The following is a 15,918-nucleotide window of genomic DNA, read 5'->3' as shown; positions in this document are numbered from 1 at the left end:
GTACGCGACACATATCGACTTGAACTGTTGCTCTGCCCGCTGCTGCTCGTGCGGAGTGGCCGTTACCCACTTGTCTGGGTGCCAACGAAGCGCTAACTCCCGGTACGCCTTGGCTATCACCTTCGGCTCTGGAAGTCTCCCAAACTCCCCAGGTGCCGACGGCGCAACAATGCTCAAACCGAGCAACTTCAACTGTTCCATGAGCTCATGTATAGCCATCGACTCAACGTGCCGCGCACCCGAGGGTGGGGGTGACGAATGCGCGCTCTGACCGCGGTGCCTTTTCCCTTCTGAAGAAGCAGCGGATGAAGACGGCATAGAAGCCTTTGATGTCTCAGAGGGGGACTTGAGCAAGGCTTGAATAGCCTGGCGCTGAGTCAGTGCCTGTTGCAGTTGCGCCTTGTGCTCCATCGTCGGGGACAGCTCCACCGCACGCGTCAGGTCCATGACGGCGGCGTCTGCGTAGCCTTGCAGACGCTCCTTCATTGCTGCCACCCACGGCGCTGCGTAGCGATTCGCGAGAGTGGCACGTTGTCCCCCGTACTCCTGAGCAAGCAGGTACAGTTGCACCCGCCCGCGTCTGGCGTACGCCGTAGCGTACTCCGGGCTGAGCGACACGGCGGCGTCTGCGTCGCTTAGGGCGTCTTGCCAGCGGCCCGCTTGCATGTACACCGCCGTCCGATTGCAGTGCACCGCCGCCAGAAGTGCGTGATTCAGGCGGTCTGTCTCGAGGCAGCGCGTGTAGGCGGACGCCGCGGCTTCCCAGTCACCGACGTCGTACGCCGCGTTCCCAGCGTCACGGTGACGCGCAAACTTCTCAATAGTGTGACGCAGCTCCGTGGTGCGACTGTCCTCCCTGAGGCAGTGCTGCTTGCCCCACGTCTCCATGTGCAGAGCTGTGGTTTTGCCGGTGTCAGCGGGAAGCCCGCCACGCAGCTGCTTCACAGAATAACTCACATGGGCCTTCAGCAGGCAGTTTTGCACACGGCGCTTCTCGGCCGCCTCATCCAGCAGGCTGAGACACCGCGTGGTTGCGGCGGCATCGTGCGCGTCATAGAAGATGGCTTTGGCCAGCACTGGGTAAAGCTCCAGAGAGTTGGGGTAGGCTCTATAGAGGGTCTCCGCCTCGGTCAACGCCTTTTTTGGTTGGAGGTGAAGAAGCGCCTCGAGACGGAGCGCCTGCCAGGAGACGGCTGTCGGCCCTGTGTAGCTAGGCAAGGCCAATACCTTGTCCATAGCTCCTAATGCATCCGCCCACCGTTCGTGACGCAGATGCTGCCAGTAGGTCTCCACCACCTCCAGTGCCGCCGCCTCTGCCGCCATAGCTTCCCGGTCCCTCTGAGCCTTCAGGAAGTGGCTGCCGGGTATGCAGAAGGCACCGACAGCCTCGGCTGCGGTGCTTTCCGCAGCGCCACGTGTAGGGACGGTGTCTGGGGTCCCATCACCACCTTTGCTGGTGCGCATCGAGGATGAGGGGGCCGCTGTGCCACTGATCGAGGCTGACCCCCGCCACACGCCGCCTCTCGTGCATGCCTGCTGAGCCAGCTGGTAGAACTTCTTCGCCTCCAGCAACCGGTACGTGGCCGCGTAGGCCTTGGCAGCACGCCAGTATGCCTTTGTGTGCCCGGGGCGGAGGTGCAGTAGGTAAAGGCAGTCCGCCACCGCAGGGAGGTAGCGGAAGCTCAGCAAGAGGGCACACGCACGATTGCCCCACAACGCTTCGTGGCCGGGGGCAAGCCGAATTGCCTCGGTGTAGGTCGCAATTGCGAGCTCGAATTCCTCGCACAGAAGAAATGTGTTGCCGCGCTCCTTGAGTCGCACCACGATCTCAGAGAGGCCAGCTTTGTGAAGAAGATCACTGCCCGCGCACGTGCTCGGAAGGGGGTCGGCGTAGTTCACTGCATCGTGCGAATGCGCACCTGCGCCACTGACGCCGGTGCCCCTTTGGCGTGCCCCGCAGACAGCGGTGGCGGCAGCTTCTGCGCCGCCGACCTGCATCGTGAATGGGATATTTCCGACCCCGTCTGGTGCAGAGCCACTCGTGCCCAGCGTGAGGTCTTCGTCAGCAGAGCAGCAGCACCGCTCCCCATTCGCCTCCTTTGTGGCAGGCGACAGGTCCGGCATGGGATTGAAGACGCGTAGGGTCCCGGCGGCCCTCTCGTCTTGGGAACGCCGCTGCTCGTGGTGCAGAAAGGACGTTGATGAGTTACTGTTCAGTGAGATGAGAGACAGCCTGCGAGAGCGTCTGTGCCCCACTGGCTGCGAAGACGGCGGAAGTGGAGAAGGTCGCGAGAGATACGGGGACTGAACTGTCGCTGTACCAGGACTCATACTGGCCTCACCGCCACTTCCCCCTTTGGCGTCGTAGAGGTGATCGGGGGACAGGCTTGGGTATAATGAAGGAGACGCCCGCGCCTTCGTGGCCGTCGCAACGCGTGCGCCAGATGACACGTCAGCAACAGCGCTGGGGTACGCGCGAGAAGTGTTCTTGGTAAGTAGCACCGGCCGGATCAGCGTTGAGGACTGCGTCATTCGCACCGCTGACGGACGGTGCCGCTCTGCCTTCTGAGTCGCGCTAGGAGCTCGTCGTGTGAACGTGGAGAGGCGTGCGTATATCGTCGCGGACTTCATCGCACTGCTCGTTGATAGCGCGTGGGTACGCTCATGTACTTCATCGCCTCGGTGCGAGGGAAGGTGCGGCCGCAGGAACGGGCGCACCGGGACGGTTGGAGCAACGGGGGTGCGGGTCGCTGGCGAGGAGGCAATGAAGGCCGGTGTCGGGCTCGCGCTGCGTGCTCTTTTAGGAGCACCTTCCTCCGACGCCGCAGAGCTGGCAAACGCGGCTGAGACTTCTTTGACCCTATTCCCTGCCGGACCGATTGTGGAACGAGAGTCTGACGAGCTGTCTCCAGACGCGGGTAGGGCTGCGGCAGGGCGCTCACGGGGCGCAGAAGCGGATCGAGGAGGATGCGAGAGGCATATACGTGTTCCAGTGCTACCGAACGTCGCGGCGGCCTTTCCGGAAAGATAGTTGTTCCGGTGTGGATGAACGGACATGATGGCAGTGTGCGAGTCTGACGAAGCGGACGAGACACGCGTAGCTGGCGCTCTCCGCGACAAGGTAGACCCGCCCAGTCGAGGAACGCAGCCAATGCCACGCAAGAAGAATGTCGATGCGGCGCCTGGCAAGAGACTGGAAGTCTGTGCTGGTGCAATAGTGTCCCCGGCGATTGCCAAGCGAATCGGTGATTGCGCGCTGGGCGCAGAGGGACTGCTGCCCGGCATACACCTCAGCCCGTAAGTACAGTGCGGTGCAGCGCTGGGGCATCCAAAGCCTGCACTGCCGTCCACCGTAAACAGGTCAGGCGACGGTGCAGCTAGAGCAGCGGAGCAGGTAGCAGAGCTCGCAGTAGCAGGAGTGCTGAGTGCACTCCTGTAGAGATCGCGGTGAAGGCTACCGTTGTCCGCGCTGCCAACACGAGTGCCTCCTGGAAGTGAAGAAACGCGTGCGTGAGGCGTGGTCATTGTATGTGTGCAGTCAAGCATTGTTCTCTCGAAACAGAAAAAAGGGAGATGGAAAAGCGGGAGAGGAATTTCTCAAACTGTAGCAGCGCCAACACGCAACCAGCTCTCTGTGCTTAATGGTGCAACGTTTCTAGCTACACCAATAAACTTGGAAAAGACCGCTGCGCACATGGATTCCGCGTAGAAACTGTACGGGACTGCGAGTGTGTTTGGGGGGAGGGGGAGGGCAGCTGCCGTCAAGTAGCAGTAGAGGGGGGGAGGGAGGGGTGTGATTGTATTGAGTCAATGACCCCCACTTGCGTTGGTCGAACGGTAGGAAACCCAGCAAACAAGAGGGAAAGAAAGAACAAGAGAAGACCAAACTGCTCCAGCAGGGGATAAAAACGAAACAAAAGTGCGCAAGTCGAAAACAGCTAAAAAGAAAGAAGCCTGAGCAGGTGTGTGCGTGTGTGTGAGCGGCGCGGGAGCATCCAAGCAAAGCAGGACGAGGCGGGGGAGGAAAACGAGGAAGGAGAATGACGTAGCAGACGTCCAACAGAGCCAGTGAGAAAACAGCAGGACAGAGAGACAGGATGCACAAGGACAGTTTTCATGCGGAGACGACGGTGGTGGACATATTTGCCCGTCCCCAACTCGCAGCTGCGCCAAAAATGAACAGAGCCGCAAGAGCACAACAATACACACGCACGCAAGCTTCTGTACACGCTGGCGGAGGACACCACGCCGGCACACTGTGTTGAGTATGCCCAAAGCGACGATGCAGTCGCCTTGTCCACCCCCAATGCTCGCGAGCATGTGATGGCTGTTGCATGTATGTTTACTCCGGTGTTGCTTATGAAATATCGGGTTCACTCAACATCTACGTGTGATCGCCCCACTTCAAAGCGGACACGACATGAGGTACTCCAAGTAAAGCGCAAAAAAAAAAAAAGAAAAAATGCAGCGAAACACGTGGTGGGCGCACCAAACACCTTGGCGCACAACTACAGACAACTACATATATCCTCGTAAACCCAACAGCATCGACTCCTCACTCTTCGTGAGGAGGAAGGAAAAACTACCATAAAGAGACAGCTACAGAGTACATCGGCGCATACACCGCACCAGAGCCACAAAGACAACAGACACACACACACACACACACACACACACACATGAACAGAAGACCCAGCCGTAATCCAAATCCTCACTCTCTTTCTGCTTCCTATGCACATGTCATTTCGTCCCCCGTAGCAGGCATTTCCTTTTTTTTCGCTACCTGTCACGTGAGCATATTTTGACTCTGCAAGTCCCCTTGCAGCACGGACGTTGACCCCACTGCCGTCCGTGTGCTCGCCCCTCTCACCCCCTCTCCCACATTGTACTGCGAGCGCGAGAGAGCAAAGCAGGTGAGAGAACAAACTCCAGCGAATTTGACAACAGAGTCCCTCAGATGGTGATACAGAGCAGGAGGACAGTTGAAAACTTCCTCAACTACTCTTTGAATTGGTGAGGCAAAGAGGGAAGATTCGCCAAGCCACTTGTTAAAGCGCCACAACGTGATGTGCGACTAGAAGAGAACATCGCAGAAAAAAAAAGAGAGAGAACGACGTACCACGAACACCTGGCGCAGTTTCACCGTCATACAGGGTAGCGTAATGATACGAGATGAAGGGGGGTGTCTTCCCCCGGTGGAAAAAAAAAATGTACCTGCCGACAGTGCACAACAGTCCACCACGCATGTGAATGTATGCGATAGGCTGAAACACAAGTACAAAATAAAAAAGAAAGAAAAAACCGATGTGTAGTCCATCAAGCTGCCTGCGCGTCAAAGGCGCAGAGAGAGAGAAAAAAAAAAGAATGCGAGAGAGCACAACGTAAGTAGAAAGAAAAAGAACTCCACAAAACAGTGCCAAAACAAGAGGCACTGGTGGTATCCCCGAATCAAAACAGCAGCAACGAAAGCAAAGAAAAAAAAATCCACACGCACACACACAAAGCGCTTCGTTCCGTAACACGCAAATTTCACCGCAACCCGAGTCCACTACTGCACGCGCCTACGCTCACCGTCCACCTCGACCTCTCTGGCACCACGACGACATCCTCGCCCTCTAAGAGAGGCCCTCACTGCCGTCGCATCGGGCCATGCGCCCAGCGGTCACGGATGGACTGCACGCCTCGATCCCCACGGATCACGTCCAGGGCCCTGCTCGGGGGTAGCGGTGTCTGTCGTGCGGGCAACAGGGCCTAGCCTGGGCGCCTGCCGGGGGTGCTTGAGGAGGAGCCCGGCCAGCCCGAGGCCAGACCCCAACCCTCCCACACCCGGCCGGCATGCCATTACGCGGCCTGGAGGCTCTCCCCGCATGGGGGCCTGGCGGACTCGGTGCTGTAAGCCGGGGCCGCCTCGTCATGCAGCCGGCACCGGTGCCTCATCGGCCCACCCGGTCGCGCGAAGGAGACGCCGCACAGGTGGCACACGCACGGGGCAGGGCTGATCGGCGCGGTTCGCTGCCCTCCTCGGCCATCCCCGCCGATGCCGCGCGCCGGGGGCGTCTCTGGACGGCCGGCCCGCGTGCGCCGCGACAGGCGGAACGCCACCATGCGCCTGTGGCGGCAGCAGGTGTGTCAGGCGGATGGGGCCTGTGGATAAGCACGCGCTGACGCACAAAATAGGAGAAACAGAGGAGAAAAGAAACAAGAGAGTCTCACTGTACGTCAAAAGAGGTGAAAGGGGAAAGCACGGCTCCCCTCTTGTATAAAGTTCAGAGAGAAGGAGACAGCGGACAGAAGCCCAAGCACAGCAGGCGCAGTAATAAAACAAACAAAAAAAAAACAGTCACAAGAGCAACAGCCTCTGGATCACGAGCAGCTAATGGTTTGGGAGAGTGCCGGCAGTCTCTGTGGACCGTTTGGTGACGCGTAAAATGCGTGGTATACATCATTGTCTGCGTCGGGCGAAATAGTTACGCTTCCCGCCTGGCGGTTGAGGTTTCGAATGGGTGCTGCCACCGGCCACCGCGGCATGGTCAGGAGTGGTGCCTTGGGTCCCTTTTTCCGACACAGCAGCAGCGACCTCTGCTTGTCTCTTGCAAACACAGCCCCGCATCACGTCTTGCGACGCTTCCACGTACTGCACCAAGTGGTCCAGTACGTCAGCCTCACCGCTCGGCTGGTGCTCGACCAAGCTGCCAAGCATCATCTCGTATAGCTCATCGACAGCATGGGTTCGGGCATACTGGCGTTTTGCCAACTCGCCATCAATGCCTGAGGCATGCGCGAGATGTGGGCGAAAGGTGGCGCAAACAGGTCGACGCTGCGTTGGCGGCAGTGGGCGAGGCATGCTCAAGCGCTGGCTCAGCGGCACGCTCGGCATACGCACAAACTTGCTGCTGACGGACTCAGCTGACGGGGCCGTCATCGGTAGCGGAAGAGCTGCAGGGGTGGTCGATGACACCCCCTCTATCGCCACGGCTACTTGTACGGGAGCGGCGGCGTGGGCCTGGGCATAAGCGTCCGCGAAGGTCGATAGCGCACCCCCGTAGTCGAAAAGTACGTACTCACTGACCAGCCACGGTGAATCCTGGGCGCGTGCGTTGGCGAGCGCCGCATCTCGCACCGCCGCCGCCACTGGGATACGTGGGTGCTTTGCCAACAGTCCGAAAAAGTGTCGCGAGAAGATGGACTCGCGTGCAGAGGCAGGCAAAACAAAGTTACGCACTACCGTTGCCAAGTACGTCGGCAACGCTACCCCGCCAGCCAAGCTCAGCACTGGTCTCTGCCCAGCCCCCACCGCAGCCACATCCACCATATGCACGTCGCCGCGGAAAAGAGGTAACATACCATGAACCCCAGCAACGCTAGAAAGGTTAAGGGCCACTGCTGCCTCGTCCTTCGCCTCCGCTGGGGACATCACCTGTTCACAAAGGACTGCTGAGTGGCGGGCGACTGAGCTTGAGGACGACTCTGATGCTATTGGCGCGGATGGTGCTACGACACTGTCGACCGGCATCCACGTTACGTGGCCTAGCCAGTCACGCACAGACGTTTCTAGTGAAAGCGAGTTCGCGGCACTTGACTCAGTCCCGTCACCTGTCAGCACAACAGCTACACGCTCTGCTGTCGCCATCGACGCAGTGTTCTGCATGGCCGTGACGACGTTCCACAACCGCGTTGTCATTGCCAGACACCACTTATCGGCGCAGCAGGTGTGCCTATCGTCGCAGTATCCAGCCCACCACCGAGCCGCGCTATCTATCGTGCCGTGTGAGGCGTCCGAGAACGCATCACCATCTTTGGGGGGCAGCACGTGCCGCGTGTCGCACACGTAGAGCGGGTTCGATGTCATGTGAGGCGCTGGAAGGTCCTTCTCGAGGGGAAGCACGAGCCGCTGATAGCGGCTGCGCATGAGAGCGAACCACTGCCAGCGCATGGTGTCCGACAGCGTGCCGGTCTGCGTCAGCGCATCTGACAGAGTGGTAATGCAGTCGGCCACCTCGTCTTGCTTGTGTGCTTTGCTCGTCACTTTTAAACGCTGGAGCGACACCGTCTGCTGGGCCTCCTCCGTGCCACCGAGGATGTAAGACATCGTTTGAATTGTCTTGCCCACCTCCTTCAGGACGTAGTGGCTGCTGTACCACAGCACCACTGATCGCTGCTGGCGACACAGATGCAGGAGAGCCATCAAGAGCTTCTCTGGTCCCTCGGCGGTTGACCAGCGCACCACAGGGCATGCCTCATTCGAAGTGGTGGGCAGCAACGAACGCAGCGCACCTTCGCGGTGAGGACCAGGTGCCCCTTGCTGTTGCTGCTGCAGCTGTTGCTCGACTGCAGCGTCCACGTCGCATACGAGAAGGCGACTCAGCGCGGCCACGAAGGCCCATGCCGCCACTGAGTCCTGCGGAGTCTCCCCGAAAAAGGAGGAGCGCACACCCTGCTCATCTAGCTGCACATAAAACTCCTCGGCTAAGGAAAAAAAGTGACAGCCAAAAAGGGCAAGGCGCCGCACATCCCTGCAGCTCTCGGAGAAGGAAGCAGGTGTGGTAGAGGATGTGATGAGGTCGTTCAGCACGGTAAAGAGATCGCCACGGAGCTCCGTGATGGCAGTGTGCGTTCTCTGCGCCGCATCACTTGTGGCCTGACATGCCCACTGCTCCATCGAGGAGTTAACCTGCTGCAGCTTCTCCCGCAGGCCCGACAGCCGCGCGTCCTCAGCGTCGTTGTCTTGAGGAGAAACGGCGCTCGAGGCCGGACTCGCGGCCGCGTCTAGAGAGGTAGACCTTACGGCAGCCGAAGGGGTTGGGGAAAGGAAAGGGAACGAGGAGTGAGCAATGCCGACAGGGGCGGCATCCGCAGGGGGAGATAGGGTGAACGGCGCACCGCCCTCCTCCGTGGATGTCTTTTCCTCGGCCGCCGTCACGCTGCTACCATGCGACAGCATAACGTTCCCCGCAGCTTCATTCGCCAGTGACACCGCGTCTGGCGGCGGCTGCGATGAGAGTGGTGTCTGAAGGAGACCCGCGGTGTTCGGCAAAAGAATAGCACCACGATGCAGCTCATTCTCCTCTTCCGCCTCTTCCGTGTCCACAGCGGCCTCGCCGTCCTCGCTTGACGCATCGATGCTCGACACAGCCGTGTTGTTGTCCTCCACCTCCTCGTCCGTGTGCATGCTCTCCGCCTCGTCTCCCTTCTCCTCCTCGACTGAGTTGTTGTCCATGACGCTGGTCGTTATGAGAGAGTCGCTTGGGGTTGATGCGTCGGAGAAATCACCTACCTGCACCTCCACCTGATACACATCCGGAGAGCCGTCCCTCGTGTTCACCTCCAGCATCATTACATGGCGGGACGGGGTTTCGCCGCTCATCTGCTCCGCCATAGCTCGCATGGCCAGCATGCGCAGTTGATCCTTCACCTGCTGCAACGAACGCTCACCGCCGCGGTTGAGGGCGCTCAGGAACTTCTGCGGATTCGCGGCAATCCAGTCAAAGAAGACAGGCGACACTTGTGCGATCTGTTCCATCATCGCCTGCAAAACGACCAAATCGCCCTTCACCTTGTTTGACATGTAGAGCACCGTGGGGTGATTGTAGATGCTCTGCGGCGCGCCTTGCAGCAATGTGATGAGGTCGTCGTCATCGTCCGAGTCTAACTCGGCGCAGATCTTACCAAGCTCTTGAAGACCATCAGGGCTGTGTGGATACGGCAGTGGACCCTTGATCGCGGTTACACATGCCATCGGCGTTTTGGCGAGCGACCGCGTCAACGACGCTCGCCGGCTCGCCGTCGCAGCCGTGGGCGTCGCAGCGACACTAGTGCAAGTGCTGGGGGAGGACTTCAGCGGGTCAATTTGAGAAAAGGTAGTCATTGTAAGCGACTTCTCGGCCGCCCCGAGGAAGGGAGTAGAGTGAGCCCCAGGCTCCTGCACACCGGGGTACGGTGCCGAGCCTGGGGCTTGAATGCGCTGTGGCACACCATAGACAATGACAGAGAGGGGCTCCACCTTGAACTCGGTACCAGAAGAGGAATGCGACGCGGGCGCGGCAGGCTCTCTGCACTTGGTAGCTGCCCTGAACGGCGTATACGCAGAGGCATCAAGGGGAAGCCTGAGCAAGTCTTCGCCGTGCTGCTTTTGGTATTGAAGAAGGCGCACAAGGCGACCATGGAGAGAGAGCTTGACGCTTTCCGGCGCAAAGGAGAAAGGCGGTGCAGTAGCGACTTTCAACACCGCAGCCAGCGTCACAGGCGGCGGTAGTAGGAGACTCTTGCCTGATACGGAGCGCAGTGTGACGGGACTAGCTGCAGCAGGAGATGGAAGACTGGACATGTTCTCCTAGGCCGCTGCACACGAGCAGAAAAAGAGTACAACGGTCCAAGTGAATGATAAGGGAATTGAACAGATGAAGGTAATGACACTCTAACGAGGAAGCAGCGAGAAAATAAAGAACATCCAACTAACAAGCAGACAAAGAGGTGGAGAGAAGGAGCGAAAGGTGGGGGAAGGTGGCTGGGGAGATGGAGGAGCAGGCCAACCACACAAAGACGAGCACACGCACGCGTATGGACAAGCTGAAAGGGGGGAGAAGGAAAGAAGGAGACAAGAGATGAAAGACAACACACACGCACACACAGGGTATGGGCGAAGGAAAAGGTTCCCAAAAGAGACACAGCGAAAACGAAAACACAAGAAAGTGAGATGGTGAGAGGGCTGGGGAGTGAGGAGTGGGGGGTGGGGGGATAAAAACTTCACAGAAGAGAACGAGGAAAAAAAAAGACAGGCACAGAGGCGGGCGTACCTTTTTCGGTTGCCAGACCTTCACGGCGCGCGTGCGGCGGTTGTTCTGACTCCTCAAATACGAGAACGCAGCCCACAAATAGAACGAATCGAAAACAAACAAACAAAAGAAGAAACGCAGGTATTTCTTTGCTGCTGCTGGTGTGGTGAGTAACTGCAGGTGCGTGTACGTGCAAGTCAACCTCGGCGTTAGCGCTCGTATCCTTGTATGTTTCAGTTCGCCCGTGTCTGGGAGGTGACTGAGAGAAGGAGAGACAGATGAGTAAAAATCACGTAGCGTAGATTGATGAGAGGAGGGGTAAATGGCCTTTTCGGCCAGAAACACAGAGAGAGAGCCCACTTGAGCTTTGATGGAAGACACGAAAGAAAGAAAGATATGGGGAGGACCTAAAATGAAGACAAACAAAAGGCACAAAGGTGCGAAGATGCACAGCGAAAAGGAGAGAAAAAAACCGATGAAAAGAGTGGGATAACAATAGAGAGCAGCAGCAGCAGCTCTACGCTTCGATTGCGTTTTCTGTCTGTTTTGCTATTCCTAGTCGGTGAGAAAAAGTAGCTGAGACAAGTGAAAACAAAAGTGCCGAAGCAAGAAAGGGACGAGCGAGGCGTAAAAAAATGCGAAAGCCGCAAGAGAGGAAGAGAGGCTGACGGACTACCAACGTGCTTACGCGCGGCCTTTTGCTGGTCCTGGGGTGTCCGTGTATATCTGTGCCTTGGACAAGCACCCAGACGGCAAGGCTGGTCAGGTGAATGCAACAAGGCAAGAAAATGTCTATGCTGCCGTGCAGTACCTACACGCATGTACCGAACTGCCGAAGTGATCGTGCAGTAGAGATAATCGTAGAGAGCTAGAGGGGGAGAAAGTTCAGCTAAGGGTGCGGCGAGACGTATGTGGTCAAAAAAATGGCATGTGCCGAGGTGTGTTACAAGGTGTTAAAGGGGCGGAGAGAGGCGCCGAAGCAAACAAGCTCAATACATGCATAAGTTGCGCGCACAAGAGTGAGCACGGAGGAGCAGGGAGATGCGTTCGCGCCAGGGTGCAGGTATGGGAGCGCCGTATAGCAGCGCGAAAGAAATAGTAGAGGAGGGAAGGAGGTGACGTGAAAGTAGAGAAGACAAAGCGAAGAGAGGCGCAGTCCCACAGCGGCCAAGGGCGCCTCTTCCCCCCAAGTAAAACTGAAGCGGCGCGGGCACAAAGGGAAGAAGAGCGATGCATTTACCTTGAAAAACTGAGCGCGATGGGTGTGCCACAGCGGGTGCATTCACTTCATCAGCTGTGCACCACTCCTCACCAGCTCTTCGCCTCCAGTCGGACAGGACAGGAAGAGGCAGGGGCGCAGACAGAGAAAAAAAGCTGCAGGCTGGAGAAAGCCAGAGTGGGTGTGGTGTTTGGCTATGCAAGTCGACAGCGCCACGCAGATGCTGCACTGTAATACGACACACTGCCCCTCTGTTCTCTGTGCTCCCATCAATCTCTTTGACTCGTATTTCGGTCATCAAGGGAAGCGTTAGTGCATCACCGCTTCGCTTTTCGTTCCGCTCATTATGTTTTTTTTTTTGTGTGTGTGTGTGTGAGGAGTGAAAAGTTCTTTCTTCAGCAATAAGCTGAAGAGCAAAGAGTGGGCAGGTTTGAGGTACACACTGGAGCACACGCATCGAGGGAAAAGGAGAATACAGGAAAGAAAAGCTGAAAGAAATAAAAAAAAAAAACGAAGACTGAGAAAAACAGAAGAGTGGGGTCCGCTATTAACACAGGAAGAAAAAGGGAGGGCTAGTCGCATAGGGGCGAAAGAAAAGAGCGGGGGGGGGGGTCTGAGCTGTCGAGGTTGACTCGCTTCACAAAGGAAACAATACACATGCACGTCACTCGCATCATGTTTTCCGTCATTTTCTGTGCTCTTTTTGTTGGGCTTTTTTTCTCCTGACCGCCATCTGCTCCTATGTTTGTGCGTGGCTAAAAAGGCGTTCTCTCCCTGCATGGGCGGGCTGTACCTTCTTCGTCTCAGCTCGGGCGATCCTCGACTTCCATGACGGACCGCGGGCTTCTATCGCCCTTCCTCTGCCATACCATCTATGGGTGGAAGCGGTAAAGGAAAGGAGGCGCCACGAAGGTGACACGCATGCAGGCAAAGCACGGAGGCAAAGGAGGTGCGAAAAAAAAAAAAAGAACGTAACAGAAAAAAGAGATGCTGAAAAAAAAAAAAAACACAACGAGCGCTTCACATACGAAGCAAGACGAAGAAAAAGAGGGATATCACACACAGACGCGTAGCGAATACGCCACACGAGAGGCGAACAAAAATTGACTAAGAAGGCGAATAGATAAAAACATAACAAACGATTACAAAATAAAAAAGAAGAAAAGAAGGGCAACCACAGCAAAACGAGTAGGGCATAAAACTCGGGGAGGAAGTTTAGCCAGCAGTGCATGCATTGGACGACGTTTTCACCAGGAAAAGAAAATTTGCAACGACGACGTCAACGCCCAAAGGTCAATAGGGGTGCAATGCACAGAAAAACAGAGAAACATAAAGAACGAAAGCGAGCCTAAAGAGAGAGAGAAAGAGAGACCAGAGAAGTAATAAGAGAAAGGAAAGCAGCACAAGAACAAGAACAAACTAGAAAACGAGTTCAAAACACACAGAATTAAATCTACACGGAGACACACAGAGAGGGAAAATGTTCTTCACTCTTGCGTAATACCTGATTTAAATAGCAGACCGATTGATGCTCGTTTGTTCTCTTTTCGTTTTCTTTTACGTCGCGCTTGTTCGAAAAGCTGTGCGTGTGCGCGTGTTCCAATTCACATAAAAGAAAAAGCGAACCCGCACGCGGCGGGGGGGGGGGGGAAGACATGATAGTAAATGAGGAAAAAAGGCTCATCAATCGCAGTGAGAGGACAAGGGGAGAAAGAGCGCCAGAGACAATGACAGAAAGAAGGCCGAGAATGGGGAGGGAGCGGCGGTGAAGAAAAACAGACGGACATGGAAAGCAACAACAAAAGATGAACATGAAGTGGAGAGAACGAAAGTTGACTCCCTTTTGGCTCACATCGCGCTGTTTCTTCTTTTTTTATCTCGCTGGATACTTCTTCTTCGTTGGGACTGTCAATGAACCTACCTGCCACCAAATCACAACACACCCAACCACAAAAAAAAAAGAATGGAGAAACAGTTAACAACATGTCCGCTTCTCTCTCTCTGGGTGTGCCATGTAGAGAGAACGCAGCACGCAAGAGAGAACGAGGGTGAGAGGTGATGCGTGTTGCACTTCCTTCTCCACTTACCCTGTCCCTCCAAACGCCTACTTCTTCCACCAGCATGATTCCATCCAAGCGGCTATTGTGGCTCCGCCACTCGTCTTACCGTTTATACTGACGCGCACTTTCGCAATTTTGACCGCCCCACAGTTGCCCCTGTTTACGAGAGAGTGCTGCTCCATATCACAGTCACCACTTCCCTTGTGTCTCCGTCCTGCGCTTATACACCGCCTCTTTCTCTCCGCAGCCAGTGTGCAAGACGATTGCCGATCCGAGCCAATCAAGGGAAGTTCAAAAAGGAGGTCAAGATCAAAACATGAGAAGACAATAGACTCCTTGTCGCATAAGTGAGAGTCCATGTCTGAGGCAGCTGCGCGCGTCCACCCTCCACCTGTCCCTCTTCAGCCGTGCAGACGGAAGAGAGAGGGGCACGCGTACACGCAGGGCAGAGTCGAGGAAGAGATGAAGAGAGATAAGCAAGAGGAGAAGAAACACAAAATGAGCCAGCATGCACACAGGCGTCCCCATACATCTACATCATGCCGAGCAGCAAAATGAGAACTCAGCATGAACAAGAAGAGTCGAAAAAAAAAGACACACAGACCTGAACACCTGATACCTCAACACACGAGGAGCACATAGCCAACATGACTACACGAAAGGAGAGCCAAAAAAAGAATCCCAGAGTGCCGCAGCGAAGATGAAGACACACGCACACACACCAAGAGAGAAGAAAAGGAACGAGAGCATGGAAGAGAAGGGAGAGACACACATAAAAACTAGGGAGAGGGTGAAAGGGACGGAGAGAAAGGTGTGGCGACTTCGCACAGGCAAAGACAAGAAACGATTGCAAACGAAGAGGAAGAGAAGTGGGAGAGAAGAAGAGGGGAGGTAGACAAATACATACGGGGGATGCGTGGGTAGATGCTGCCATAAGGCCATCGTCAGTTTTGTGGTATTCCCTTGAATAGGATTCATAACCGGGGGAAGGGAGAGTGGGAGACGGGAATAAGAGAGGTGTGTGTGTGTGTGAGGCGCACCCTTCTGCACATGTACGCAACTTCCATTTCTGCTCCACTTTCCTCCATCGGTTCCTTGTTAGTAAGGGTCGTTCTTACATCCTACCGTCTCCCTCGGGGTTACAGAAGAAACGCCACGAAAAAAGTCTCGTAACGACAAAAAAAAAGGGCCGCGTTAAACATTGCGGTAACGGGGGCGCCGACGTCACATTTAAGCGCAAACACATAGACACGTGCACGAACGCAAGAAAGAGAGCGGCAGGGAGCGACTGAAGTCACTCGCACACGCCTGCACGAAGAGAACGAATAGCTACCCGCCCCACGGCACAAGAGTTTCCTTCAAGACCGAAAATGAGTGACAACAATGCGCCCGGCCCACGACTGTTTCGCTTCACCTTTTCTCCCTCTTTGTTTCCCTCATAAAAGTCCCAATCAGAGAGAAACAATGGCAAATAAAGAAACAAGAGAGCGGAAAAAAAAAACGCCTGCAGTGAGAGGCGGTTATACAGCACGCAGCAGCAAACAAGCGAGAAGGGAGACGAGAAACGATACTGAGGAAATCAAGTGAAAGAGAAGGGGATTGCTACGACTCAGCAACCCGACCGGTAGTGGACGATGGAAAGAGAAAGATATTGTGTAGGACGGAAATTGAAAAATGACCACATACGCAGTCATGAACGGGGAAAGAAAGTGCATCGAAGTCAAGACAGACGACGTGCTCGACAGGTACACAGAGATGCACTAAGCGCAGTAGCACGTACTAGTAGAATAAATGGTCCAGCTTTCTTTCCTTTTATAATTTTTGTCCGTGTCATGCGCCACCCAGCAGCGCGACAACACTCAGAAAG

General features: G+C 55.9%; 2 protein-coding genes across 2 annotated transcripts; both read right to left on the bottom strand.

Moving 5' to 3' along the window:
• LBRM_35_0880 (conserved hypothetical protein) lies at positions 1-2,532 on the bottom strand (the record flags this gene model as incomplete). Its single annotated transcript, XM_001568661.2, has 1 exon — positions 1-2,532. A coding segment is annotated over one exon (2,532 nt), but the record flags the coding sequence as incomplete, so codon positions are not given.
• A 3,910-nt stretch (positions 2,533-6,442) lies between these two features.
• Positions 6,443-10,324, bottom strand: LBRM_35_0870 (conserved hypothetical protein; the record flags this gene model as incomplete). The annotated part of the gene is made up of 1 exon (XM_001568660.2): positions 6,443-10,324. The coding sequence occupies one exon, from the start codon at positions 10,322-10,324 to the stop codon at positions 6,443-6,445; it is 3,882 nt and encodes a 1,293-aa protein (XP_001568710.1).
• Between the last annotated feature and the right edge of the window lie 5,594 nt (positions 10,325-15,918).

The sequence above is a fragment of the Leishmania braziliensis genome, chromosome 36 (genome assembly GCF_000002845.2).
Source record: "Leishmania braziliensis MHOM/BR/75/M2904 complete genome, chromosome 36".
Classification (NCBI taxonomy): Eukaryota; Euglenozoa; class Kinetoplastea; order Trypanosomatida; family Trypanosomatidae; genus Leishmania; species Leishmania braziliensis.
Note: the sequence above shows the minus strand (reverse complement) of the source record. Positions and strands in the feature narration are given on the sequence as shown.